Source organism: Pygocentrus nattereri, chromosome 15 (genome assembly GCF_015220715.1).
Source record: "Pygocentrus nattereri isolate fPygNat1 chromosome 15, fPygNat1.pri, whole genome shotgun sequence".
In the NCBI taxonomy this organism is placed as follows: domain Eukaryota; kingdom Metazoa; phylum Chordata; class Actinopteri; order Characiformes; family Serrasalmidae; genus Pygocentrus; species Pygocentrus nattereri.
The window spans coordinates 37941470-37968257 of record NC_051225.1 but is presented as its reverse complement, the minus strand read 5'-3'; the positions used below and the strand labels follow the sequence as shown (position 1 = coordinate 37968257).

The following is a 26788-nucleotide window of genomic DNA, read 5'->3' as shown; positions in this document are numbered from 1 at the left end:
ATTTTGCAGTGTGATTCTTTTCTGAAGTTACATATTTAAACGCTGAGATACTGAATCTTACGTGCATGAGCTGAGGAGCCTGCAGACTCCACAGGCTGGTTTTCTCAGCAGGTACATAGGCCAGCCATACGCAGCCATCGCAAACAGCATGTAATAACACACCTCCTTATACATGGCCATCTCCGTCTGAAAGAGAGAGAGAATTCTGATTTTAATATATGAACACAGCAGCTGCCCTTTATTCTGTGTGAGAAATCCACAACAAATAGACCAACAGAAACACTAAAATGACTAAAATGACTATATTTTGTGTTAAAAAAAAACATAAAAACAAATATACAAACACACACATGAAAGACAGTGAAGGACAGATACACAGACAGACAGATTTATTTATTTAGACATTGATGATGCATATAAAATAGCATATATATATATATATAAACCCTTTCAGTTGAAAATAAATGAAACACGAAGTTCACCCCTCACCGAGTTTTTGAGGTCCAGGTACCGGGTGCTGCGAGTTACAGGCATTCCGGACAGGAAGGCTAAAATATCGTTGTTTGGCTGAGAGAGAGAAACAAACACATTAACTTTGATGGTGGTTCTCATGAATTCATGGCAATTTGCACTCTAAATCTGTCTGGATCTCCTCCGGGGGACTGAATGGATTCCTGCCCAGTCCCTCTGGACGCCAGCTTAGAAGGGCGTCTGCATGCAGGACATGTACGAGCTGGAACTCTACACACTGCATATAAAGGCACAAATACTAATACACTTACACTGACAGGCCACATTATTAGAAACACCTCCTGTCCACCCACACGCTGGTCACAGTTTCTAACTGGACACGAGCATGGTGGAGCCACAAGACAGGGGGTTCTGATAATCTACCCCTATTAATTGGACACCTCATATCTTAAAGCCTTGGTGGCTACAATAGCAGTGTCTCTGCTAAAGTAGCTTAAGGCCTGAACTCTTTGAACTTGGCCAATGCCCACTGGCATGTACCTGTTCCAAAACGGCAGATCTCTTGGCTCTTTGTCTCTGTCTGAGGAGCACCAGGCCAGCGATGATGTCACTGGGCACAATGTCCAAATCCCTGAAGAACTCAGCAAAGAGGCTGGCCACTTCAGAGTACGCATCCTGAGAAAATGAACACAGCTCAGATTATGACGGGTATTACACACAGCAGGTTCATTTTAAGGGGAATTCCACCGACTTCTGGAAAAAAAAAAACCTGCTAAATTTAACGGTGAAGATGCAAACAAAGTCATTCAGTGTGGCTTGATGTGAAACACCCTGGTCTAACTTAGACACTCCATGCTTGATTTTCACAGAGCTCCAATTACGCAGACAGGTCATAATGACTAAAGTTTAATGAACTATTTAGAAGTGTCTTATTTGGGCTTTACTGAACAAAAAAAAGACCTCAATTCATCCTCATTATGCATTCCTTAAAATAAAGCGTAATAATGTTTTATTTATTTATTTATTTTTATTTTTTTAAAAACTCGATTTGAAACCTACTTGCTTTCTTTATTTGTATATTTCCGAAGGAAAATAAAATCTCTCTTTCATGAACGTGTGGGATAGTTTGAACAAACCTGGTCAAACAACAGGTTCTCTTGACTTTCTAAGTGAAAGTAAATTAAGACATCCTCTACAGTGGGGGGGGGGTGTCCAAAGCCCAGTCTGAGGGCCAAACATGACGTTTCAATTGGTCCCCCAGCTTCTGTTTTACAGTGTATTAGAACAACATCGTCAACAAGTTTTAAATGAGGAAATTTAACCTAATAACACAGAAGCAACTAAACAACCCTTTGCTCTGTATATGTGACATCACAACCATCAAAACTAACCGCTAGTCTGTCACACTAAGCATGGGAGTTACAGTCTTCTTGGCCAAAAAAAACAGGCCTGGAAATTCATTTATAGCAAAAATTTGTATTTAAATCTCAAGAATAGTCAGGATATATATATATATATATATATATATATATATATATATATATATATATATATATATATATATAAATAATATTTCTCCAAAATAGGAAGAGGAAGGAAAAGAGGAAGTTTGGGCCCCCAGTGTTAGATAAAGAGCTAACAGAAGACCAACGAGTTACAGTAAGAGGAGGTGCTCAGTCCCGACTGAGAAAGAGTGTGTGTGTGTGTGTGTGTGTGTGTGTGTGTGTGTGTGTGTGTGTGTTCTTACAGATTGAGAGTCCTGCGCTCGAGTGCAGCACATGAAGAACCTTAACCTCCGACTCCAACTACTTGCCTGACCCTCTTCCAATCTGTGTCTGAGAGAGAGAGAGAGAGAGAGAGAGAGAGAGAGAGAGAGAGAGAGAGAGAGAGAGAGAGAGAGAGAGGAGGAAGAGGGGAAGGAAGACAAAAAGGAAGAGGGCAGAAAGAAAGACAGGAGGAAAGACAGAAAGAAAGAAAAAACAAAAAAGACACAGAAAGAAACACACAAAGGAAGAAATAAGAGACAGAAAGACAGAAAAAAGAAAAACAAAACACAGAAATAACACATAAAAGAAGGAAGAAAGACAGAAGACAAAAAACAGACATAAAAGACAAAAGAAAAAATAAAAGTGATTTAAGAGGAAAAAGAAAAACAAAAATCAACGAAATGCAAAAATGAGAAAGAAAGAAAAAGATAGACAAGAAAGAGGGAAAGAAAAAAAGACGAGAGAAGAAAGAAAAAGAAAGAAAGAATAAAGAAAGAAAAAAGAAGAAACAAGCATTAAAGAAAGAAAGAAGCAAATGAGGGAAGAAAGAAAGGAGCAAAAACGAGAACAGAAAAAGTAAAGGAAAGAAAAGGTAAAAGAAAGACAGACCAAAATCAGACAGGGGAGATGGGTGATAAAACGTGATCAATACTATCGATCTGGTCATTGCTGATGACAGAAGAGCAGTGCAGTAGCGGCGACTGTACGCAGCGCTGTGGTTTACCTGAGCGACAGAGTCAGAGGAGTGTAACTTCGGTCCTGGAGAGCCAGAGTCCAGCACAGGTTTGGGATTTCTCTGCTCAAACACACATTCAACTCAGGTTAAGCAGGTGTGGCTGAGCAGGAAAATCACCAAACTGGGCTGAACTCTGACCATCCCTGATGGAGTTGGTGCTCGTTTTGTCTGAGCGGTTATTAATGGAGGGTAATATGACGATATCATTCCCATGATAAATTACATCATATTATGCTTTTCTGAGTACATGATGGGTATGGTCAGTACTTCAGCATGGTCATCACTGAACAACTTCATGGATCATCAAAAGACTTTACATCAATTACAGAGAGTCTGTAAACAACAACAACAACAACAACAACAACATCACAGGAACAAGTAGGGCTGTCACAATTACTCGATGAAACTCAATCACACTCTTTTTAAACGATTTTATGTTCTCGATGAATCGGAAAAGTGGCTTGCAACTTGGATGATAAACAGGGTATCCACAGGCCATCATCAAGATGCGTTACGCCAATTTTCAAAAAGCTGAAAACTCATGGCAGGAGCATCTCATATTTGTGGTTATAAATTTCATGCAAAAGAAGTCAAATGAGGTTAAACAGGTTAACAGACTACTCCAATAATGTTTGTTTAGCCATTAACAGCATCACAGCTGCTGGATTCAGGTTACTAACTGCAAAACAGCAATAACTGACTGAAAGTACATTAGACTCCTGCAGATACCCTGAAAATGCCCATTTTAAATAACAAGGAAAAAGAGCCTGATGCATTTTATTGTTCAATTAAGCTCATTTTAAATTTTTTAAAAAGTAAACTAAATTATTTTTATATTATTCATATAATTCATATATTCAATTCTTCGTATAATCGTAAGTGACAGCCCTAGTAACAGGTAGCTAACTGGATGGCAACCCATAATCTTCACAATACATTTTTACCAACTGTGATTTTTTTTTTTTTTAATTGTCGTTCCTTCTTAAATAATTATTCATTTAAATATCATTGTACTTGGTCTTTTCTGCCTTTTCATTTCCATTTAACTTTAAAAAAATAAATATCTTCATACATATGGTGTAATGTGAAGTACCACAATCTTTTATTCGTGGCATTTCGCCCACCCTTAGTGTATGGATGGACTTGCTTAATCTGAGTATGTAGTTTGCAGCTGTTTAATCTAATTGTGTAGTTTGCAGTTGTTTACCTGAGTGTGTATGTTGTCAGGTTGCGTTGGCGACGGCGGGTGGCTTTGAGTTTGACGAAGGTTCGTCCCGTGGGATCAAAAGTGCACATCATGGTGAAACACACACTGAAGATAACCAACCAGTTACACACCACGATTCCTGTAACACACGAAAATGAGCGATTCCTACTGCGGTGAAGAACTTCACACCCTCAGCTAAAGTCCCAATGGAGCTGAAGATTGTGTACTACGATGTTGGAGATTTAACTGGCCCTTCTGTACCATAAAATGTCTGTGTAATAATTCATTAAATAATTAATTCCGCAATTATTACGGTCAGACGGTAAAAAAAACTGCACACCGCAGATTCACACTGGATTAAAATCACAGATCATGTCAGTGATTAGCTAAATTATAGAAGCTCTCCAAGCCCAACAGGACTTAAGATGATGTAGTTTCTGGTCTGATTTTAAAAGTCTGCCCTGTCACTGCCACCAAGCTTCATCTGCTTATCTGCTGCACTAATATCAAGTCAAACTGAACAAACACCGTTATATTGATTCATTTCTCCCCAATGCCACCTTTTCCGTTCATTCGTCCTGCTCCTCCTTCCTAAATAAGATCTAATCTTTCCATCTCTCATTGATTCTCTCACCCAGAGCGAGGTTTTTGGCAGTGTCATCCGAGCAGGGTTGGTAATACTGCACCAGCCAGGCAATTCCCACCACAGCATACACCAGCTCCACCAACAGGATGGCTGTGGAAGATGTACAGATACAAAAACGAATGCATAATTATACGAGACTAGACTGTGTGAAAATATATACACACATACATATGTGTGTGTGTGTGTGTGTGTGTGTGTGTGTGTGTGTGTGTGTGTGTGTGTGTGTATATATATGTATATATATATATACACATATACACACACACACATACACATACATACACACACACACACACACATACACAGACACACACACATATCGCTGTTGTCAGAACAAAACCTCATATCTCCATTTTTGTTGATTTTCAGTTTTTGACCCAATTTGAAAATGCTTGTTGTCCTTTATATTGTTTGTAAATTTCATGAAGGACGGGCCAAAATTGACTTGGAAAAAAGTCTGGTTCCATTGACTTGCATTGAAAGTAATGTAAGTTTTTTCCTTCTCCTGTAAAGTTAACATTTTGGACATACAAGGTTTTGTTCCAACAGGAGCGACTATATATAATTAATCTCTTATAAATATAATTATATTATATAATATAATAAAATATATATAAATTGCTTTAGGCACTGTCAATTATGCATTTTTACAATACTTCTGTGGCGATACAAATCCAACCGTTTGCAAAGTTGGTCAAATGACATGTTTTTCTGATTTCATAAGTTAAAAATCACGTCCTCTACAGAAAACAAACTTTACTGTGGCAATTGTTTGCTAGATTTTACTGCATTAGTGCATCTGAGTTTAACACTTTGGTAAAAGAAAAAAAAAAATCCAACATAAAATCTAAAATGTGGTGGAACTTACACAGTTCATATTATGTCCCCACAATATGTTAAATTTAGCAAATGCACAGTAATTGTGCACTGAAATGTGTTGCAGTGTGCACACTAGCATAGCTAAAACCAGTAACAGACATTTAATGCTTTAACTCTGCCATTACATTTGTCCATTATCAGTGATATCCGAGCGTCACACACGGCAAGACACAGTTCAAGGTGAGTGTGTGATATTTTAGGCCTGCGGTTTACATGGTGATAACCTGGGGCTGTGTTACTGAACCTTTAGTCTTAAGTTAAGATCTGAGCGGTTTAGGACGAGACATTTTATAAATTCTTTTTTAAAAAGCAAATCTTTAATTTGGGAATTGAATCCTTCCTTACAGCATCATATGCATCCAAGTTAAACTATTTGACTGACACTGATAACCAATAATGTGTGTTGCAGAGCAACACAAGATGCATAGACAGCTGAAACAAACACGTGATCAAAATAAAAGCTAAAATGTAAATCAGTATTAGCCAAACAGCGACTGTTTAAAAAAAAATAATAAATGGGCAAACGCAAAATAGAATTTAATGACCTGGAAGTTTAGACAACCTTGGTCAAACATCTAAGAGTATGAACGCATCTTGCTTTTAGCGGGATCATCAACACTTATGCTACAATAACATAAAAGGCTAATATTACATTTTAGAAACATAAGTTTAATTTCAGAGTTAGGACACTTTGGGGTTAACTGACCTATAGACAGTCCGGTATTAAGGAAATTTTTAAACATTAGGATGTTTCTGTAATACTGTTTTCTTATCTGGAGTTAAGATGAATTCATGAACTTAAACGTTATTCCTAAATCCCTTGAGTTGTCATCGTAACTAAACCAACGAGAGAACATTTGAAAGTCAGGATACGACCCTGGGTGGCTAAAAGCTTCCTTTAAAAAAAGTGATACTTTTTAAAAATCCAACAAAAGGGGAAATTCCACCTCCGCATTTAACCCATCCGTGAAGTGAAACACCACATACACACTAGTGAGCACACACACCCTAGGGGGCAGTGAGCACACTTGCCCGGAGCGGTGGGCAGCCCTATCCACGGCACCCGGGGAGCAGTTGGGGGTTAGGTGTCTCGATCAAGGACACCTCAGTCATGTGCTGTCAGCGCTGGGGATCGAACCGGCGACCTTCCGGTCACAGGGACAGGTCCCTAACCTTTACTTTATAACCTTTTTCCCTAAACTTAATTAAACTTGTATCTTCAGTGCCAAGCAAAGGACCATAGCTGACCATAATATTTCAAAAAAAGGGGAAAAACTATGTAAATCTGACAAAAGCTGGGAAACCACGTAAATTTGCTTTGCTTTAACCCATGTATGTCCACCTTACAGTGTACGTCTTACCCAGTCGTATGTAAAGGACATACTGGACGGCCTCTCTTGGCTGAGTGTACAGTATGCTGCCTCTCATGCTCAGCCACATGATGGCGCTCTCACAGATCAGGCAGCTCACCAGGATCCCCAGGTAGCCGCGGCCGTGGTCCACCAGCGTGACGGAGCATGACTCGTCTGAGCCATACGGCAGGCCGAACAGAACCACGGACAGGACCACCAGCCTGGACACACACATGTGATGGAATATAAACAGCATTTAAAAGAAATCCAGCAGTTACATCAAAGACAGAATTATTAGGCAATGAACAGCCCAATAACAATCAACACATTGGTGTGGCCAACACTGAATAACAGTCACATCGTTTGTGCGGTTCACGCTATAAATCCATGTAAAAATGCAGGTTCAAACTCTAAAGATAATCACAGATTAATTTTACACAATCATGACATGTAGCTCAATTCAGAATGGTCTTCAGGAATCCCATGAATCTTAAGTTTACAGGTGACCGCTAGATGAAAGGGCTTGAAGGTAAACAGACACATTTTTAATAACCTGTTTTTACCCTCAGATATCAGGAGCAGCCTAGAAGACCAACTAACTGAACAAGAGGAATCCGGTGTAGTGTTGCTAGATTGAGCAGATCCTACCAAATCCGTCCAGACGATGTTTTACAGATATTAAAAATGACGCAGAAAGCTTTTCGTAGCAGAGACAAACATGCGCTTGAAAGATCGATAGTGCCATCTAGGTAACAAATACTAATCTGAACATGTTTGAAAACAAGACATGAGTGATCAATGTAACCAGAAGCTTCACTTAATACTGCATCATTTCACATTACACATGAAATGACCATAGAACATTTTTGACTTTGTAGTTTTTCATACATTTTGAAACAGGAAACTATAGCAGCAATCTGGCAACCCTGACCAGGTGATTGCAATCAAAACCTGTGGCCACTCCACCACTTTCAGGACTCTCCTACAGCTACCCAGCTCTTCCCGAAGGTTTACATAAAGGATACTAATCTAATCTAAGCTAGATAGCTGCCACTCAGCCAGAAACTACTCACAAACCATATTTACTCATTTCTGCAACCTGGAAGAGAAGCACCGACTTCCAAGTTGCTTGGAAATTGCTCCAAAAGTCTATGAAAACATCTCTTTTATTAACCTGCATAAGGACTGTGCACTGGGGCTTGTAAATTTTGCAAACACTCAAAGGTGCGAGCGGTTACTGACCATATGCAGTGCAGTATGAAGAGGAAGAGAGCGGGCAGCACCAGGTCATCACTGCCAACTGACCAGCGCCGCCGAAACATCACCATGCCCGGCATCACTGCCCTGAAACACACACAAACACACAGCTTCACATTAGCAGCTAAAAACAAAAGCAGGTTAACATGCTTTGAGGCAAACATGCAATTATTTGTGGGCGGTCGTGGGCTGGAAGTTAGGGAACCAGCCTCGTGACCGGAAGGTCACCGGTTCGATCCCCTGAGCTGACAGCACATGACTGAGGTGTCCTTGAGCAAGACACCTAACCCCCAACTGCTCCCTGGGCGCTGCGGATCGGGCTGCCCACCACTCCGGGCAAGCATGCTCACTGTCCCCTAGTGTGTGTGTGCTCACTAGTGTGTATGTGGTGTTTCACTTCATGGGTGGGTTAAAGGCGGAGGTGGAATTTCCCCGTTGTGGGACTAATAAGGGTCACTTAATCTTAAATAATGTGACTGATAGCTTACCTACATTAGCCTTGCAGCTCCAGTGGCTGATCGACTACACTTGAGCCAGTTTGAGTTTCCATACTAGACCATAAACGAGTATTATAGCCTAAAACAAGACTAACATGTTCTTTGTCTTGTTATGTAGCATTTGCGCTGATAGCACATGGTTTTATGGCCAATTCTGGCTTTCTTACATGCACGCTGGTTGACTACTGGGCAGATGTTAGGCTTGTGGGCCAGAATACAGTGATGGACAGCTCCATATGGTTGTACCTAGCACAAATATTGTGGACAAACTAGGTAGTTGTGCCAGATTTGGGCCACATCCATTAGTTCAACTCACTGGGCCGAGGACTCAGCCATATACTGGGCCACAACAAAGCCAAGGATGTGACCAGGACCATTTTGGCTAAATGGGTGTAGCGCCGCATTGCATCCCTCAGCCTCACCCATTTGACAGAATTCATGATTTGATATTTTCATGTTTTGTTCATCAAATGTTCTCTCACCACAATAACGAGAAATGCGGCGTCACATCTTGACTGCTATCCTAGCCAATGAGGCCAACACAGGCTAACAAATGCATCCAAGCTAGCATTAATGTAACTCTCAGAGTCATCAAACGAAATGAGCAAGAAAACAGCAATTCCATCTTTATCCAGGACCAGAGGAGGTAAGCACTGAAGTAAGAGACAGCCAGGTAGCTTCACTGCTAACCTTATTAGCTTGCTCTCATTTGGGTGGTTATTTCTGCGGTTTGAGTAACACATTCTCTCCACTGCAGCGGTGATTTGAAGCCGGTTACTACAGTTTTATGGCTGTAATGGGGGGAACTGGCCCTGTGACCGGAAGGTCGCCGAATTCAATCCCCAGGGCCGACAGCACATGACTGAGGTGTCCTCGAGCAGGACACCTAACCCCCAATTGCTCCCCAGGCACCGTGGATAGGGCTGCCCATCGCTCCGGGCAAGTGTGCTCACTACCCCCTAGTGTGTGTGTGTGTGTGTGTGTGTGTGTGTATTCACTAGTGTATATGTGGTGTTTGTATGTGGATGGGTTAAATGCAGAGGTTGAATTTCCCCGGTTTGTGGGATTAATAACTTTCAACTTAACTTTCAACTTAACTTTCGCTCATGGCTCAAAACAGCCCCAGAAACTCACCCCATTTGTATTTTTTCCCCCAAAAGTCAAAGCAGTTTTCTAATCTTTAAACTAGAAAATCTCCCTAAGTAAGTAAGAATGTCTACAACAGATAAAGTGATAGCTCATTTTGTATTTTGACCACACTGCCTCCTTAAACACCAAATCAGCCCAGTCTCCAGAATTCTACATAATTCAGTGTTTGAGATGTAAAGTCACTCAGAGTGGTTTGGTTCAGATTTCTTTACAGTGGTGGTGATAGGAATCAGAGGTTGCCATGACTACAACAGACATTTCATTTTATTTCGATGGCAAAATAATGAGATATCTGAAAGATATACGCTTTCCTTGGGGACTACTTTCCCTCAAGACACCCTGCATGTATCCCTTCACCATGAAAGGATACAAAAATATCCATCATCATTCCATGCAATACCTTCCTGTGAAGGAGCTTTCAGAGGCGGACGTCAGATTCCTCTCACCACCACTGAGAACAGTTCTAGTAAGCATTTCACACCAAATCACTCTGAATCACTTAAACCTTAAAGATTGAATGAAGACAGAAATGTTAAAAAAATGCATTGGACTTGCCCTTTAACACTCGAAAACTACCACCAACCACCGGCAGCTTAAGCCCACTATATTACACAAACAGCAGCCAACACACACAGTCAGATTTTACCACTTCTTTATTTTATCCCACACCAGGGACTTACGCAACACGATGCTGAAAAGCGGAGAGACACTTTTGGAGTTTGATGAAAACTTTCCAGAAGGAACCATGAAGAAACGCTTCTGCCTGGCTTTGAAGGCCATCACTAAACGTTAGCGGCGTAGTGCGGACATTAGTGCCGTGTCAAAGGGAAAAGCAGAGCAAGTTAATGCACCATTTGTTTCTCTTTATTGCGGTGTGGGCCTCCTCAACATAATATTGCACAAGACTGCTGCTACAGTCAATAAGCGCCAACATGCAACACGCATTTCCGCCGTGTTCAAACAAGCCGATCTCAGGCAGGCCTGGTGAGTGGACTGGGAGTTTTCTGATAAATCCCAGGCCTGCACTCACTCACTCCAACAAATGTATACACTGTCTTCTGGCACATTCGCTCAGCTCCTCGACAGTCACAGGAAACGATCACGATTTTTCCATTTATACTTGTGACTGAAGTGTGCTCCATTTACAGCAGACAACAAGTTATTCACCATAAAGCAGCCTGAGACTGGGTTTAATCAAACCGGCCTCAGGAGCACCTCCACCTGTAGTGTACAGTCAGTTAACATGCACAGCAATCCTCACATGCGTCCTCGTACCTCGAAAAAACAGATCCTTACAATAGAAGTCTATAGGCATGTGCTTAGAGGTGCAGTATGTAAGATTTATAGGATCTATTAGCAGAAACGGAATATTGTAAACAAATCCATGTTTTCATTAGTTTATAATCACCTGTAACTATGAACCGTTGGGTCTTGTTATCTTAGACTGAGCCCTCCAAATCTATATAGGGAGCAGCTCCTCTTCCAACAAAGGCCGCTTTGTTGCATCGCCACGTGTCTACAGCAGGCCAGAATGAACAAATCAAACAGCAGCTCTAGAGGGAGCCTTTCGTGCTTTACATTGAAACAGCAGAATCTGGTGGCACTGCGGCTCCTGCTGGAAAACGTAGAAAGAAGAAGAATCAGTGCTTACTGCTGGTGCTGGCTGACCGTTTTGTGTTGTAAGACGTTTCAGAATCCAAATGTTGACAAACGGAGGATCAGAGTTATCATTCAGCACAAGAAAAGGTGTCAAAAGTGCCGTCACAGAAGGGAAAACATGAAGCAAAACGAAACTGGCACAGGCAACGGCAGAAAGAGCGGAATCCAGTTGGTTGCAATCTGCGACATCACCAGTAGATGCCACTAAACATTGCACACTGCACCTTTAAGCGACTACCCATTAAATTCTATTGCATGTTATACAAATGCAAACTTTCCATTTTGCTTTGCATGTGACTGCATTTTCTCAGAAAAACATAATAGCACTAAAAAGAGTTCTCCTATTACTTCAGGCTTGGCATCGCACATAATAGCAGAACCCATTTTTGCTATACAGAACTATATATGCAATACATTCTCCATCCACGCAAAGAACCCTTTCAACATGCAAAGAACCCTTTCATCATGTAAATGGTTCTTTGAGCGTTCATGATTCTTTACAGAACTAATGCGTTTATTAAACTAAGCTTGAGGAATCATTCTTAAGAGAGTAGAATACAGAAAATAAAATTGAAAAGCAAACAAGAAATAGACAGTAACCCAATCACAGGGTTAAAACGAACGGTGTTGGGTCAAAGTAAGGATACATTAGGGTAACTTTAATCACCCTGCAGGACTGTTCGTATAGGCCAATAAAGTTCAGATAAACCCTGTGAGTGGTCTATAGTGAATCAGCACTGGGTTCCAGATACAACCCAAATTGGGCTGTTTTTTTGCTCAGCATTATTTTGAGCATGCAAGTGTGTTGACATAATATAAAGAAGCATTCAGTAATTTCAAGTAACAGCTCAGAGCTTTGAAGAATTATTTTTTCCCCCCAAAAGAGAAATTCTTGTTACTTGTTTTACAGTATTACATCTATCCTGACAATATATGTTTTTTTTACAAGTACAAACACACTTCTTTTCCAGGTAATTGGTTTTAAATAAAGTACTTAAGTGCCTAAGACTTCTGCACAGTACTGGATGTTCTATTATAAGTGAATATTAGGAAAGAGATTAGGCGGAAAACTGGTTAAGGAGCCGTGACTGTTAGGCCTTCAGTTTGGGGTGTTAACATCAAAAAATCAGTTTTTATCTAGCAAGTTTGGCTTGCTAGAATTACAGACTGAAGCGGTTTGTACTCTTTGACTTTTAACCCAACTTTAACCCTGATTGGGGTTAAAACACTCTGTTGTTTGAGGAACACGTTCTCCCTGTGCCAGTGATAATTTAAAGACAACAAAAACAAAACATGGACTCAAAACAGCCTCCAAAGTGGTCCAAAAAGTCTTTACAGTGGTGGTGATGGGAACCAGGGATCACCATGACTACAACACAAATATAGACATTTTATTTACCCTCCAAAACCACCAGTATACCTACACGCGTCTTCTGAGTTTTATAATATGTTTTCCTTTGGGATGCATCCCTCCACCATGACTGGACACAAAAATCTGAGTTCCAAACCAAAGAAAAAAAAGAACATAATGCAAAACAGCCCCAAAAATTCGCCCCAAGTCAGCTCCTAAATTTAAGATGCGTCATGAGAAGGGGGTTTGCTCAGTGTTTAGAATACGGAGGAGAAGTGACGAGGTGAACTGTGACTATAAGGCCTTCAATTTGGGGTATAAACGTCCAATTTCCAAGAATATAGTCAGACGCTTGGCTTGCGAGACTAACAGACTCAAGCCCTGGATACAACCCTTGACTGGCCCCGTCCAAACATTAACAGTCTCAAAGTGATTTTTTCGGGTTGCAGGCAACTGCTGGAGTGGACTTCTGATGTACTGCAGCCTCGGAGTGTAAATCTGATTTTTCGCAGTGATGTATACAGAGGGTCAGTAAGATCGCGCCGTGGTTTCTCACAGGTGCAGGACACGCGACAAATATTTATCTGTTTTTGTTGATTTAAGTACAAAGTTTACGCATACAACACCAAATGTGTTCGCACTGTGTCAGTGAGCTAAACGCAGTGGGGTGGGCGGGGAGAACAGAGAACAGAGCCAATAAGCTTCACCACATTACTAGACTTTAAAACATTCTGCTGAAATTATCAATGAATAAGTACCGTCATCGCATCGCATCAGTACTGTGTTATTAAAGTGAAGTCTAAGGTTCACAGCCCTGCCATACAGATCCCACACATGGAGAGGAGGGAAGAGTGAAGGGGGAGGATGGAAGGATCTGCTGAAGGAGAGACAGTATCTGGTTCAAGCAGAAGAAACAAATAGCAATAAACACAGCAGATAGCAGATGGTTCTGTAAACGAGACATACTGTCAGAGAGAGAGAGAGAGAGAGAGAGAGAGAGAGAGAGAGAGAGAGAGAGAGAGAGAGATTAAATTATATATATATATATATATATATATATATATATATATATATATATATATATAAACATAAACACACACACACACACACACACATACATTTTATACACACACATACACATACACACATTATATATATATATATATATATATATATATATATATATATATATATATATATATATATATATATATATATATATATATATATATAAAGAGATAAACAAGAGATACAAAGTGAGAGTGTAGACAGACAGACAGACAGACAGACAGACAGACAGACAGACAGACAGACAGACAGAAGAGTGAGTGACAGGGAGAAAGAGTGAGACAGAGATAGGCATGGAAAAAGATACAAAGAGATATAGAGAGACGTAGAGATGGAAAGACATGAAGGAAAAAGGGGACAGAAAGACAGACAGAAAACGAGAGGACAACTGAAGAATGAGGACAAAGGGAAGAGAGAGAGAAAGAGAGAGCGCACGAAAAAGAAAAAGACACCAAGAGAACAACAGAATGAGGGAAAGAACAATAGAGCAAGAAGGAGAGCATGACAGAGATATGAAACAAAATAGACAGAATGAGAGAGAACCATGAGAGAGGATCGAGTTCATTAGTCCAACAGTCTTGTGGCTGTCGCAGCAAGAGAGGCTACTGCCGGTTGCCACGGTTACCGCTCCCAGTCAAAGACGCACTAATGCGCCGCTGGAAAAGAGCCTGTAATCGCTCGGTCGCGTAGCGTCGAGGAATCAATATGCTCACATCAGCCGCCGATCACCTCCTATTGTCCGCGCAGCCGCTTACGAGCATCTACAGGAGAAACAGACCAAACGGCAGCGCACAGACACGACACAGAACACACAGGAAGCGGCAGATCGGTCACTGCGGTCAGTTTTACGGCCCAGCCGTGGGTCCTCCCGAAACGAATCAAACTCCTCAGCGTAAAGAAAACAGACACGTTTGGCGTAGCCAGCAGCCCTGCTCCATCGCCACTCACACAGAAAGGCTCTGTGTTTTTCAGCCTTTATTTATTCACAGATCGAGTGCTGAGAAGGAGCTGCTCTGTGTCAGGCCTGCCAGAAAGAGGAAGTGGCACAATAAATGATGAAACACCTCTGGAGCAAAAGCAGCATTTAGAAGAAGGACAGAGGACATCATCTATAAAGGAGAATAACATTTCTGTGTAATTGAGTGTTTGAGATGTAAACAGTGGGTTGATGTGAAATGGTTCGGATGTCTTTACAGTGGTGGTGATGGGAACCAGGCGTCGCCATGACTACAACACACACAGAGACACTTTATTTACCATCCAGAACCACAAGAGAGCCTACACTGTGTATATTGACATAGTATAAAGAAGCATTTAATAATTTCAAGTAATAGCTCAGGGCTTTGAGAAAAAACCTGAAACTAAATGACCCATTTTTCCCCCAACAGAGAAATTCTTGTTACTTGTTTTACTGAATTACATCGACTATATATGTATTTTTTTTTTTACAGGTACAAACACACTTACTATCCAGATAATCGGTTTTAAATAAAGTGCTTAAGTGCCTAAGACTTCTGCACAGCACTGGATGTTCTATTAGTGGTGGTGATGGGAACCAGGGGTCGCCATGACTACAACACAAATATAGACATTTTATTTACCGTCCAGAACCACCAGAGAACCTACACGAGTCTTCTGAGTTTTATATGGAATGTAGATGATAAAATAGCAATAAATGACACAAATAGGCTTTTTGGGGACTATTTTACCTCACAGCACCCATGTATCCTTTGACATTGAACATATTTCCAAAAATATACGTTTTAAACCAAAATCTTCCCAAGACCATAAAAAAAAAAACAACATCTCAGACATCAGGCAACGTATTTATAACTAGACATTTTGGGACGCAGACGATCTAGCCTAGCTAGTAGCTAATGAAATGGCAAAGAGAAAGATTTAAGACGAACATTGATAATTTAGAGACAAACTCACTTATTTGCATTTACAAATCACTCCAGCTGGTTTCCTCATCCTTTAAATCTGCAGTAAGAAACTGTCAAACACTAAAAAGTCGTGACGCTGAAGTCAGTTTCTAGTTTGCTTCTTGTTCGAATCGTCCCGTTCCACCTTAAACGGTGCGGCAGTTACATTTCCCATTGCACTTAAGGTGGGACAGGAAAACTGGAAAAAGAAGCTGGCGAATGAGAAGCGACCTCATAAAAAGTCAAACGTTGAGAGACATTTTACAAGAAACTGTTCTACTTTTGCGGAAACGTTTCCTGCCAGAGATGCGAGAAAAGCTGAGCCAAAAGCTTAAAACAGAGCAAAGTAAGTCTGTTTTTGTTTATATTGTATTTTTTAGCCTATACTAGGACATCAGCACATACGGAGACATGTGTACACATACATAACATGGACTTTAAATATTGTGGCTCGATTTTTGTTGAAAGGACAAAAAGGCTCTTCTTAAAATTTGGGTTGGCGACTCCTGGTCTATACAGTCCATGTATGGCAAGTTAGCAGCAGAAACAGTCAGAAACACAAAGCCTTGAATTTGCCGTTTGTGATGTCACAAAAACCGACACATTTATATCTCCGCCTATTCAGCCAACAACAGTTTAGCCCCACCCACTCATGCTGAAGTTAAAAGCAGTGTTTCGGCCCAGACTACTTTTTGAGTGACGCGTGATACAGGGTGGCCAATTAGAACAGAGCTCTTTTGCATATATCAGTCTTAAAGGTACAGTAACAAAAAAAAGCCAGTTTAGCTCTAAGGGATAACAAGAGGTTGGACAATGGTTGCGTGAAAACGAATGATGTTTTTGCGAAGTCCACACACAGCGGTCCTTTAAAACTGAACCAAAACTCTTAACACTCCTGGACGTTACCACGAAAAAGAAGCATTAAACAAAGTCAATGATATTCATCAGCTTGATAGGAGGTAAAAATTATTATTATTATTATTATTATTTTTTAAAGGATTTGTATACTCTCTGAATCATTGTACCTTACTTGAAATTTAGATTTCTCAAGCTTAGCTGTTAAAACAACAAAACATTCTTCAGGCTTTTTGCTCCAAATCAGAAATGCACTATAAATCTAACCAAGTTATAATAATCCACATCAAACCCAACTCTATTCTGTTTCTTCACTGCAGCACAGACTTTATGCTCTGCTCAGTGCATTACAATTTCTGACCTCCTTACCAAACCAGAGGATGCCAGAATTAGACCTGAAGACCACCCACACATGCTGAGAGAACCAATAAGAGTCTCCAGCCAATCGGCATCGGGCGGGGGATCATCCGTATTGATCAGGCTAAGAGAGGAACTGATGGAGGGGGTGTTGCTCCCAGGGGCACTTTCATCACCCAACATCTGTCAATCAGTCAACTGCCATCAGTCACACTACGGCCAGGGGCCAATACCTGCCACCCGCAGCAAAGCATTCTGGGTAACAGGGGTAGTAAGCGAGAGATACAAAAAACATGTCTCAAAGCCAAAGATGCAGCCGTTACATCACTGAAAGCTGCCCCACTTTGTAGGATCCTTCAGGATGCGCTGTTCGTTTCTGAGGATTTGATGATCTGAGCAGACCTTCAGTTTCAAAAGCCACTTCAAAAATATTGGAAACAGCCACGAGTAACGAGAGTTTGTAGTGAAACATAATTTATACACATCCAGTGGTTACTAATAAAAATTATTTTAAAAAAAAAACTGATAAAAAGCACTGCTCTTGTGAAGCACTATAAACTATGAGTACTAACAGCACCCCCTTGTGGAGAATCTTCAGCCTGCTAAATGTGTGAGAGAGTAAGTAACAAGCAACATTTGACGAGGTGATTTTTTAAAATCCTTTTTAAAGATGCAAACCAATAAGAAAGACAAAATTTTAATTTTAAAAAGTTAGCTACACTACCGTTATTCGCCTTGTTCACACCAGGTGTGGTAGTACTAAAGTCCATGACTGATGTAAAAATTTGGGTAAAAAAAGACTGATATCAGCCAATATAACTTCATATTTATTCCAGTGTTATAAATTTTAAATGTATTATTTGTTTATTGTATGTATTTGGCATTTAGGCCGCCGACTGAAAACTCAACTTTCGATCTAACTGAGCTTAGTCCCTCTTGTCCCGGGACGGGGTTTTCCGGAGGTGCGCCACAGTTTAATATCACTAGCTAGCTACAAACTTGAGCTGAGATAGTACCCACTGCGACAGCTTGTTAGTTCTTTAAAGAAATAACGGCGGAGGAAATGACACCAAAGCTGCCAGTTCCACCACTACCTACAGCAGCTCAAGAAAGACATAATAAAAAAGAGGAGAAAATATTCAAGTTATTTTAACTTGTTTTTTGACTAACACACACAGCGATGCTGGTGCCAGTCCATCGCAGGGCAGACAGACAGTCACTCACACACTCACACCCAGGGGCAACGTAGCATGTCCAGTTGGCCTGACTGCATGTCTTTGGACTGTGGGAGGAAACCGGAGAACCCGGAGGAAACCCACGCAGACACGGGGAGAACATGCAAACTCCACACAGAGAGGACCCCGGTTACCCGGCCGGGGAATCAAACCCAGGCCCTCCTCACTGTGAGGCGACAGCGCTGCCCACTGAGACTTGAGGATTTTCCTGTAATTTTCCTTCAAATTCAATGAACTTTCTATTAAGGGTGAATAAATGTGTAATTTTCTGAGTAGCATTTATTTATTTTTCCACACATCTAGTGGGGCCGTAGAGTTAAATGACTCCATATGGCTTGTACAGGTCCACTCCTCTAAGGCAACTTGCTCAACAATTGCCTGCAATATGTAACCACAGACTTCTTCCAAAACCCAAAAGGGGAAGCCATCCTCTTCTGGTAAACACCAGCAAGCAGAAGAACACCACCTGACAGAAAAGAGGAACAAATGGCCCATCACTGGACAGAAGTACTTCGATTCAGCAATGATCACCAATTACTACTGTTAAACAGATCTGTGACAGTCGGTCACTGGCCAGGTTTCCATTCAAACGTTTCACAAACGTTACGCGCATCTACGAAATTTCGGCAGAAAAAAAAGTTGTTTTTCCATTCACTACAGTTACGCAAAGAAACTTTAGATGACGTAAGCTGCCAAGATCAGCCGCTGCGTCACAGTGAACGAAGTGGAAAGACGTAGCTCGATTTTTGCTTTAAGCCAAATTATCTTTACAGCCACTTGCCTTCCTTTTATGGCCGTGTTGTCTGCAGCTCAGTACCACAAGCTTCTTCACCTCCTGTCTCTCCCACCACCATTTCATCTCCCATCACTCCATCACCTCATAAATCTATTACTCCTTCACCTCCCATAAATCTATTACCCCTTCACCTCCCATCCCTGTTATCACCACCCATAAATCTATTACTCCTTCACCTCCCATCCCTGTTATCACCACCCATAAATCTATTACTCCTTCACCTCCCACTGCTCTATTACTACATCAGCTCTCATCACCATCACTTTGTACTGCTCTATTACTGCATTACCTCCCATCAGTATCTAACATCAAACCAATTTATTACTCGATCACCTCCCATCACTGTATCAGCACCCACTAATCTATTAATTCATCACCTCCCATCACTATAGCACCTCCTATTGCTCTATTACATCACCACCCATCACTATAGCACCTCCTATTGCTCTTTTACTATAGCACCTCCTATTGCTCTATTACATCACCACCCATCACTATAGCACCTCCTATTGCTCTATTACATCACCACCCATCACTATAGCACCTTCTATTGCTCTTTTACTATAGCACCTCCTATTGCTCTATTACATCACCACCCATCACTATAGCACCTCCTATTGCTCTTTTACTATAGCACCTCCTATTGCTCTTTTACTATAGCACCTCCTATTGCTCTATTACATCACCACCCATCACTATAGCACCTCCTATTGCTCTATTACATCATCACCTCCCATCACTATAGCACCTCCTATTGCTCTATTACATCACCACCCATCACTATAGCACCTCCTATTGCTCTATTACATCACCACCCACCACTATAGCACCTCCTATTGCTCTATTACATCATCACCTCCCATCACTATAGCACCTCCTATTGCTCTATTACATCACCACCCACCACTATAGCACCTCCTATTGCTCTATTACTTCATCACCTCCCATCACTATAACACCTCCCATCAATATCTAAGATCCAATCACTATATTACTCCATCAACCCCCATGACTATATCACCTCACACTGCTCTATTAATCCATCACCATATCACCTCCCAACACCACATCACTCCATCAACAACAGTAAAGCTGCATACAGAGACTGCACAGACACATGCGCACATGCATGCAGGCAAAGCTGGAGAGGTGAAAAGGACTGAGTGGGTGGCAGTGGGAGTGAAAGACAGTGAGTGAAGTGAGTGAAGTGAGTGAAGCATGAAAAAAGCAGGATAAAGAGAGGGCAAGAGAGAGAGAGCACAAGCTAAAGAGAGAGAAGGAAAGGAGAGAGAGAGAGAGAGGGGGAAAGGAGAGAAAATGAAAGGAGAGGAGGAGGAGAGAGAGAGAGAGAGAGAGAGAGAGAGAGAGAGAGAGAGAGAGAGAGAGAGAGAGAGAGAGAGAGAGAGAGAGAGAGAGAGAGAGAGAGAGAAGCCAGGCAGATAGAGAGAAAAACAGCTAAAGAGAAGGCAAAGAAAGAGAGAAGGGGTAGATGATGGGGAGAGACAGAAAGTGAGAGAACAGGAAAAGAAAGAGCAAGACAAACAAGAGACAGAAAGCATACAAGATGGAGAAAGAGGAAGATCGAAAGAGAAATGTACAGAAGATAAAGAGATAGAAATAAAAGAAAAAACAGAGTCAGGGCGTTGAAGATGAAAGAGAGAGAGATGAATTAAAGAGAGCAAGAAATAGAAAGAAAGAGGAAAAGGTAGAAGGGAGAAAGACGGAAAGAAGAGAAGGGAAAGAGAGAAAAGGAGCGCGAGAGAGAGATTAAGAGCGAAAGATGAGAAGAAAAGAAAGAGGCAGAGGGAGAGTGGGTGTGAGTGGCACACAGAGCTCAGGCTATAAAAAGGAGGAAAAGCAGTTTGATGCCAAAGACTGAATCTGGATGTGGAAGATAAAACGGAGGGATGGAGGGAGGGAGTTGGTGGTGGTGGTGGCGGCAAGGGGGTGGGGGGGGGGTAGGGGGGAAGGGGTGGTGACGTGAGCTTCACACCAGCTCGTTCCTCGTCATATGAGCCAATGAGGAGGATGGAAAGAGGAGGATAAAGAGATGGAGGTCAGGAGAAAGTGTGCTAACACGAGAATACAGCAGCTCACCTCTGCAATACTGATATGGAAATATCAGGGATACAATATGCAAATGAGCCCTTTAAACCAATCACAGTGTTGCTCACTCCGTGCTCCAAGCTCCCTGACCAATTACAACTCCGGATGAGCTCCTTATTATTTTGGTGAAAAACAGCGCTCACTTTCAATTGCTGATTCACTAATGTGAGGTGCATCACAATCACACCATGTCGCAATATAATCGCATCAAGTACTGCAGCACAACTGAAACTGTTCAAAACTGAATGCGCTTATTTTACATGCACACCAGTCGGAAAAAGAGGAAACATCCAGTGAGCGGTCAGTTGTGTGGACGAAAATGCCTTGTTGATGTGAGAGGTCAGAGGAGAACGGGCAGACTGGTTCCAGATGATAGAAAGACAACAGGAACTCAAATAACCAACCAGAATCTCTGAGGAACGTTTCCAACACCTTGTTGAAAGTGTGGCACGAAGAATTAAGGCAGTTCTGAAGGCAAAAGGGGGTCCAACCTTTTACTAGCAAGGTGTACCTAATAAAGTGGCCATTGAGTGTATTTGCTCCTCATAAAACAGACAAGTGGAAAAGTGAAAGGAGAACGGAGAGGTCCTTCCAGAGTAGATTTTGGAGATGCAGCTCCACACGAGACGAAGCACACAACAAACAGGCTGAATGTATTTAGCACAAAGATTCTTTGCTCCCAGCACAACAGACAAGCGGTCACACTGGGCCACTGTCCATTCTGGAAAAATTAAAACGGTGTGAAGAGCTCCACTTCATTCAGAAGCTGAAAGTTCTTCCAAATTTAACTTAGAAGTTTGTAGCTCTGTTTTGCTGCCGTTGGAGATTCGGATCCTTGTGAAAAGTTTTGTTTGCTGGGACGCAGTTGGTCCGTCGTCTTGACTGTTATCATGCCAACAGTAGAGGCGGCCGTGACTGGTCAGACAGTTTTTGTTCAAATCAAAGAGGATGAATAAAATATGTTGCATTTTCACCATCCGATCAAACCAAGCTTGGTGGTCATCAGTCATTCATGCGCCTGAGTCAATAAATCACACGTAAATAAATAAATTAATAAACATCACGTTCAGTGCGTAACGGCCTTAACGCTGCACACTGACCTCACCAAAACACCCCACACAAACCAGCAGGCTGTGTCAAGTGTGGTAGCTCAGTTTCTTTGGCAGTAGCAGAGTACAAACTTTAAAGGGAAACTCCAACTCCTTTTTTTTATTTCTGCGTAATTAAACAGTTGACATGTCAACAAAGCCATTCAGAGTGGTTTGGTGTAAATGCTTCATTCTAGACAAGCTTACAAAGTCACAATTGTTTACACTAGTGGTGATAGGAACCAGATGTCCACCTCTAAAAGCTCCCTCACAAGAAATGAATGGTTTTGAATACATAGCCTGATGCCTGAGACATTGTTTTATGCTGGTCTTGTAATAAAATTTTGGCCTAAAATATATTTTAACCAACTGATTTTATTCCATTCATAGTTGAGGGATACATGGAGGGTGTTATAAGGCAAAATAGTCCCAAAAAAAATCTTTTTTCCCACATTTTCCAATATTGTCCAGTCATTAAAATGACATAAAAACTGAGAAAACACATGTACATTAAGTGGTAATAGTAAATAAAATCGCTGGGCTTGTCGGGACACTTAGTTCCACCACCACTGTTAATAAATCAGTTAGTACATATCACTACTGTCAAAACAAACCCTGCATCACCCAACATGATAACTTTACAGGAAAGGGAAAAAATATACCTTACTTTTAATGCAAGTCAGTGGAACCAGACATTTTTCCAAGGGCTTTTGGGTCATTTGTTTTGGTCTATTCATCATCAAATTTACACACGACATAAAGAGCTACAGGAATTTTCAAATGATGTAAAAACTGAAAAACAACAAAAATGGAGATGCAAGGTTTTTTTCCAACACGAGCGATATCAGACCACTCCGAATGACTGATTACAGGGCAGGGCAGGGTGGACAGGAGAGGGCAGTCGTGGGCTGGAGGTTAGGGAAACAGCCGCGTGACCGGAAGGTCACCGGTTCGATCCCCAGAGCTGACAGCACATGACTGAGGTGTCCTTGAGCAAGACACCTAACCCCCAACTGCTCCCCGGGCGCTGCGGATTGGGCTGCCCACCGCTCCGGGCAAGTGTGCTCACTGCCCCCTAGTGTGTGTGCGCTCACTAGTGTGTGTGTGTGGTGTTTCACTTCACGGATGGGTTAAACACAGAGGTGGAATTTCCCCGTTGTGGGACTAATAAGGGACACTTAATCTAATAATCTTAATTACATATCAATAACTAAACTATTTGTGATTTAGATCCTTTTAGTTTAGTTAGTTTTAGTTTAGACGACAACAGTAGTGCACTTTAGTGACAGGTTTCCTCTGATACAGCATGTCAAAATAAATTCTGCCTAAAAGATAAGAGGACATTTTTTATTAATTAACTTCTTATTTTAATCATCTTCAAGAATGTGCATTTCAGAGGTCTAACGGAATACGTAGAGTATGCCAATTTATAAGAAGTTTCCAAGTGAGCAAATCTTGTCTGGTCCACTTGGGCCAAATTGGCTTTGATCTGGCCCAGTACACCACTCAAACTGTAAAGTGAGTATAACAAACAGATGTGGCCCAAATCTGACCCAACTACATTGTTGGTCCTCAACATTAATACCAGATCTGTCTCATAGACATACACACAAGGTAAAACCATACAATACCTCACAGCATCTGTCCTGCATGCGTAACATCTGCTTGGTAGTCACCATAGAATCGGCTGAGAACTGTCCGATTCCTGGGCTGATCGATTTACAGCAACAGGAAAAGATGGACAACAGTAGTGATTTTAGTGAAAATCTTATTCATTTTGGCCCAATTTAGACCTGAGGTTTCTGATATGGGGACGAGGCCGATTACAGAATTAACTTCAGAGCTGTACTCAATGTAAAACAAAAAAAATCTTCATTCAAACTATGAGTACAACTAAAGTATGTTTGCTTTGTGACTGTGCGCTTACCAAAAGAAGTCATTTTAAAAGTGGACTGGTATAAATACAAGGATTTACAGGTGCCTCAGTGCTCACTATTGGCAGACACTTGAGGATCGGGTATTTGTATCGCAAAGAGGAAAGACTATCGGTGCATCCTTATCCACAATACCAATACTTTGTTCATATCGTGCAGCCGGAACGCAGGTAGAGAAACCTCACAGGCATTGTGTAAACAAGAAAAAAGGGTGATGGGCTGAAATGGTGTGAAAGAAGGAGGAGTGAAACAAACAGCACATAATGGGACTGAGAGAAGGAAGGATGTGGAGGAACGCAGCACGACAAAGGATGCTGAAAAATAAATAGGGCATGACAGGAGGAACAGTGTAGAGCGGAGAGAGAGCGCGAGAGAGAGAGAGCGCGAGAGAGAGAGAGAGAGAGAGAGAGAGAGAGAGCGAGAGAGAGAGAGCGAGAGAGAGAGAGCGAGAGAGAGAGAGCGAGAGAGAGAGCGAGAGAGAGGTAGGAACGCAAAGACTGGTGCAATGCTGTCTGCTATGATCTCTCGTCACAGCCAAACAAGTAAATGTTTACAGTGACAGTTGGGCAAAAACATAAAATTCACAGGGGAATATGACAAATATACATTGTTGTCGTGAGCAAATTGAGGCTCTCTCACCCTGTGCTAAACAAAAATGCCCCAAACCCAATTTGTTGCATCTTATATCAACTTTTACACCAAATGTACTGAATCGTCTAATCTAAATCATTAGAAAGCCTAAATATGAATGTTGTTACATGCACACTAACGCTGCTATGCAATAAACGGACATCATATGACCAAGTTTACCAGAATAGCCCAAACAAACCAGCATGCGTTGCATCTAACAGCGTTGAAGTAGACTTTACCTTCATGCAAAGTCCTTTCAACGCACAGCAGTGTAAGCTTGCAGCGTTATTTGTATCGGCTGCTTACTTACCTTGTGATTCAGAGGATACAGAATATTGTTTACTGCAGGACGTGGAAGAAGCTATTTTTCGAGAACGTCTATTTTTCCACCTCATAGAGAAAAACAGCTTGTATCCAGACTGTGATGCCAACTACTGAATGCACACTTCAGAGGTCTAAACACATACATTAATGAGTACGAGAATTTACGAGAAGCTTCCAAGTCAGCAAAACGTATACGGCTCATTTGTGGGTCAAATTCTTGCCTTTGTTCTGGCCCAGTATACAGTTGGGTCCTCGTCCCAGATACACACTGTAAAGTGAGTATAACTACCAAATGTGGCCCAAATCCGTCCCAACTATGTTTTTGGTCCACAACAACTGGCTCACAGATATAAAGCCTGACAGCTAGAGTACAGCGGACCACTGTCGGCCTGCTGACGGCAGAGCTGGTGGTCCACTGGCATTTTGCTCACCGTTTTCTAGGTGGTCGGCTGGAGTTTAAGCATTAGTATTACCTGTAAGCATTACCTTTAGTTATACTTTGTAAATTAGTTTAGTCAATAATTTTAATCTAGCACAGCATCAGCAACATTTTCTATAAAATCTAACATTTTTTGGGCAAGTTTATTTTCTAAAATAAAAGTCTCTGTGCATTTAAAATCTGAGGAGATTAAAAACTAGTTAGAGCTTGTATGCAGGACAGTAATCTGGGTGGTCCGAGGGTGGACCATCAGTGACAGTGACAGTAACAGTCACTGGGGTGCCGACGTCATCAAGCCAGCGGACCGATATATGCTTGCTGTCTGGGAAAAACCATACAAAGCTATACAGCACCTGACTCGCATAACATCTGCCCAGTAGTCAACCAGCACTCGCATATGAAAGCCAGAATCGGCCTAGAACGGTCTGATAACTGGGCTCACAGTTTACAGCAGTAGGCAAAACGATGTGTAGAGTAACTGATGAAGTAATTCAGCAGTTAAGACCCAAAGCAATGCTGAACATTGTTTACTCACTATTACCAGTCAAGCACTAAGCTAGCGAGCGAGGTAGGTAGTGCACTGAGAGCTAGCACTTTTAAGTGAGCTTCCCACAGTTACAGTAGGTCCAAATTTAAGTAATACTTTTTTTTTAATCCCACAAACGGGGAAATTCCACCTCCGCATTTAAACCATCCGTGAAGTGAAACATCACATACACACACACACACACACTACTGGGCAGTGAGCACACTTGCCCGGAGCGGTGGGCAGCCCTATCCACGGCGCCCGGGGAGCAGTTGGGGGTTAGGTGTCTTGATCAAGGACACCTCAGTCACGGACTGTCGGCACTGGGGATTGAACCGGCAACCTTCCAGTTACAGGGCCAGTTCCGTAACCTCCAGCACACGACTGCCCCTTTATTCAATATTTTTAATATTGATATAATATATATTTATATTTGTGGGCCAAAATCTTGGCTTTGTTCTGGCCCAGTATACGATTGGGTCCTCAGCCCTGATACACAATGTAAAGTGAGTCTAACAAACAAATGTGGCCCAAA

General features: G+C 41.6%; 1 protein-coding gene across 2 annotated transcripts in view; it reads right to left on the bottom strand.

The window, feature by feature from the left end:
- The window catches only part of dagla (diacylglycerol lipase, alpha), a 72397-nt gene that overhangs the window by 29187 nt on the left and 16422 nt on the right, over window positions 1-26788 (bottom strand). The window contains exons 2-10 of one of the 2 annotated variants that reach the window (XM_017718151.2): window positions 8300-8401; window positions 7067-7278; window positions 4815-4916; window positions 4181-4319; window positions 2962-3033; window positions 2219-2306; window positions 1012-1146; window positions 490-567; window positions 62-186 (exon numbers count right to left, since the gene is read on the bottom strand). In XM_017718151.2, coding sequence (XP_017573640.1) covers window positions 62-186; window positions 490-567; window positions 1012-1146; window positions 2219-2306; window positions 2962-3033; window positions 4181-4319; window positions 4815-4916; window positions 7067-7278; window positions 8300-8394 — 1046 coding nt within the window. In that variant the 5' untranslated portion in view covers window positions 8395-8401. The remainder of the gene's footprint in view (window positions 1-61; window positions 187-489; window positions 568-1011; window positions 1147-2218; window positions 2307-2961; window positions 3034-4180; window positions 4320-4814; window positions 4917-7066; window positions 7279-8299; window positions 8402-26788) is intronic. The other variant, XM_017718152.2, reaches the window with a different exon arrangement.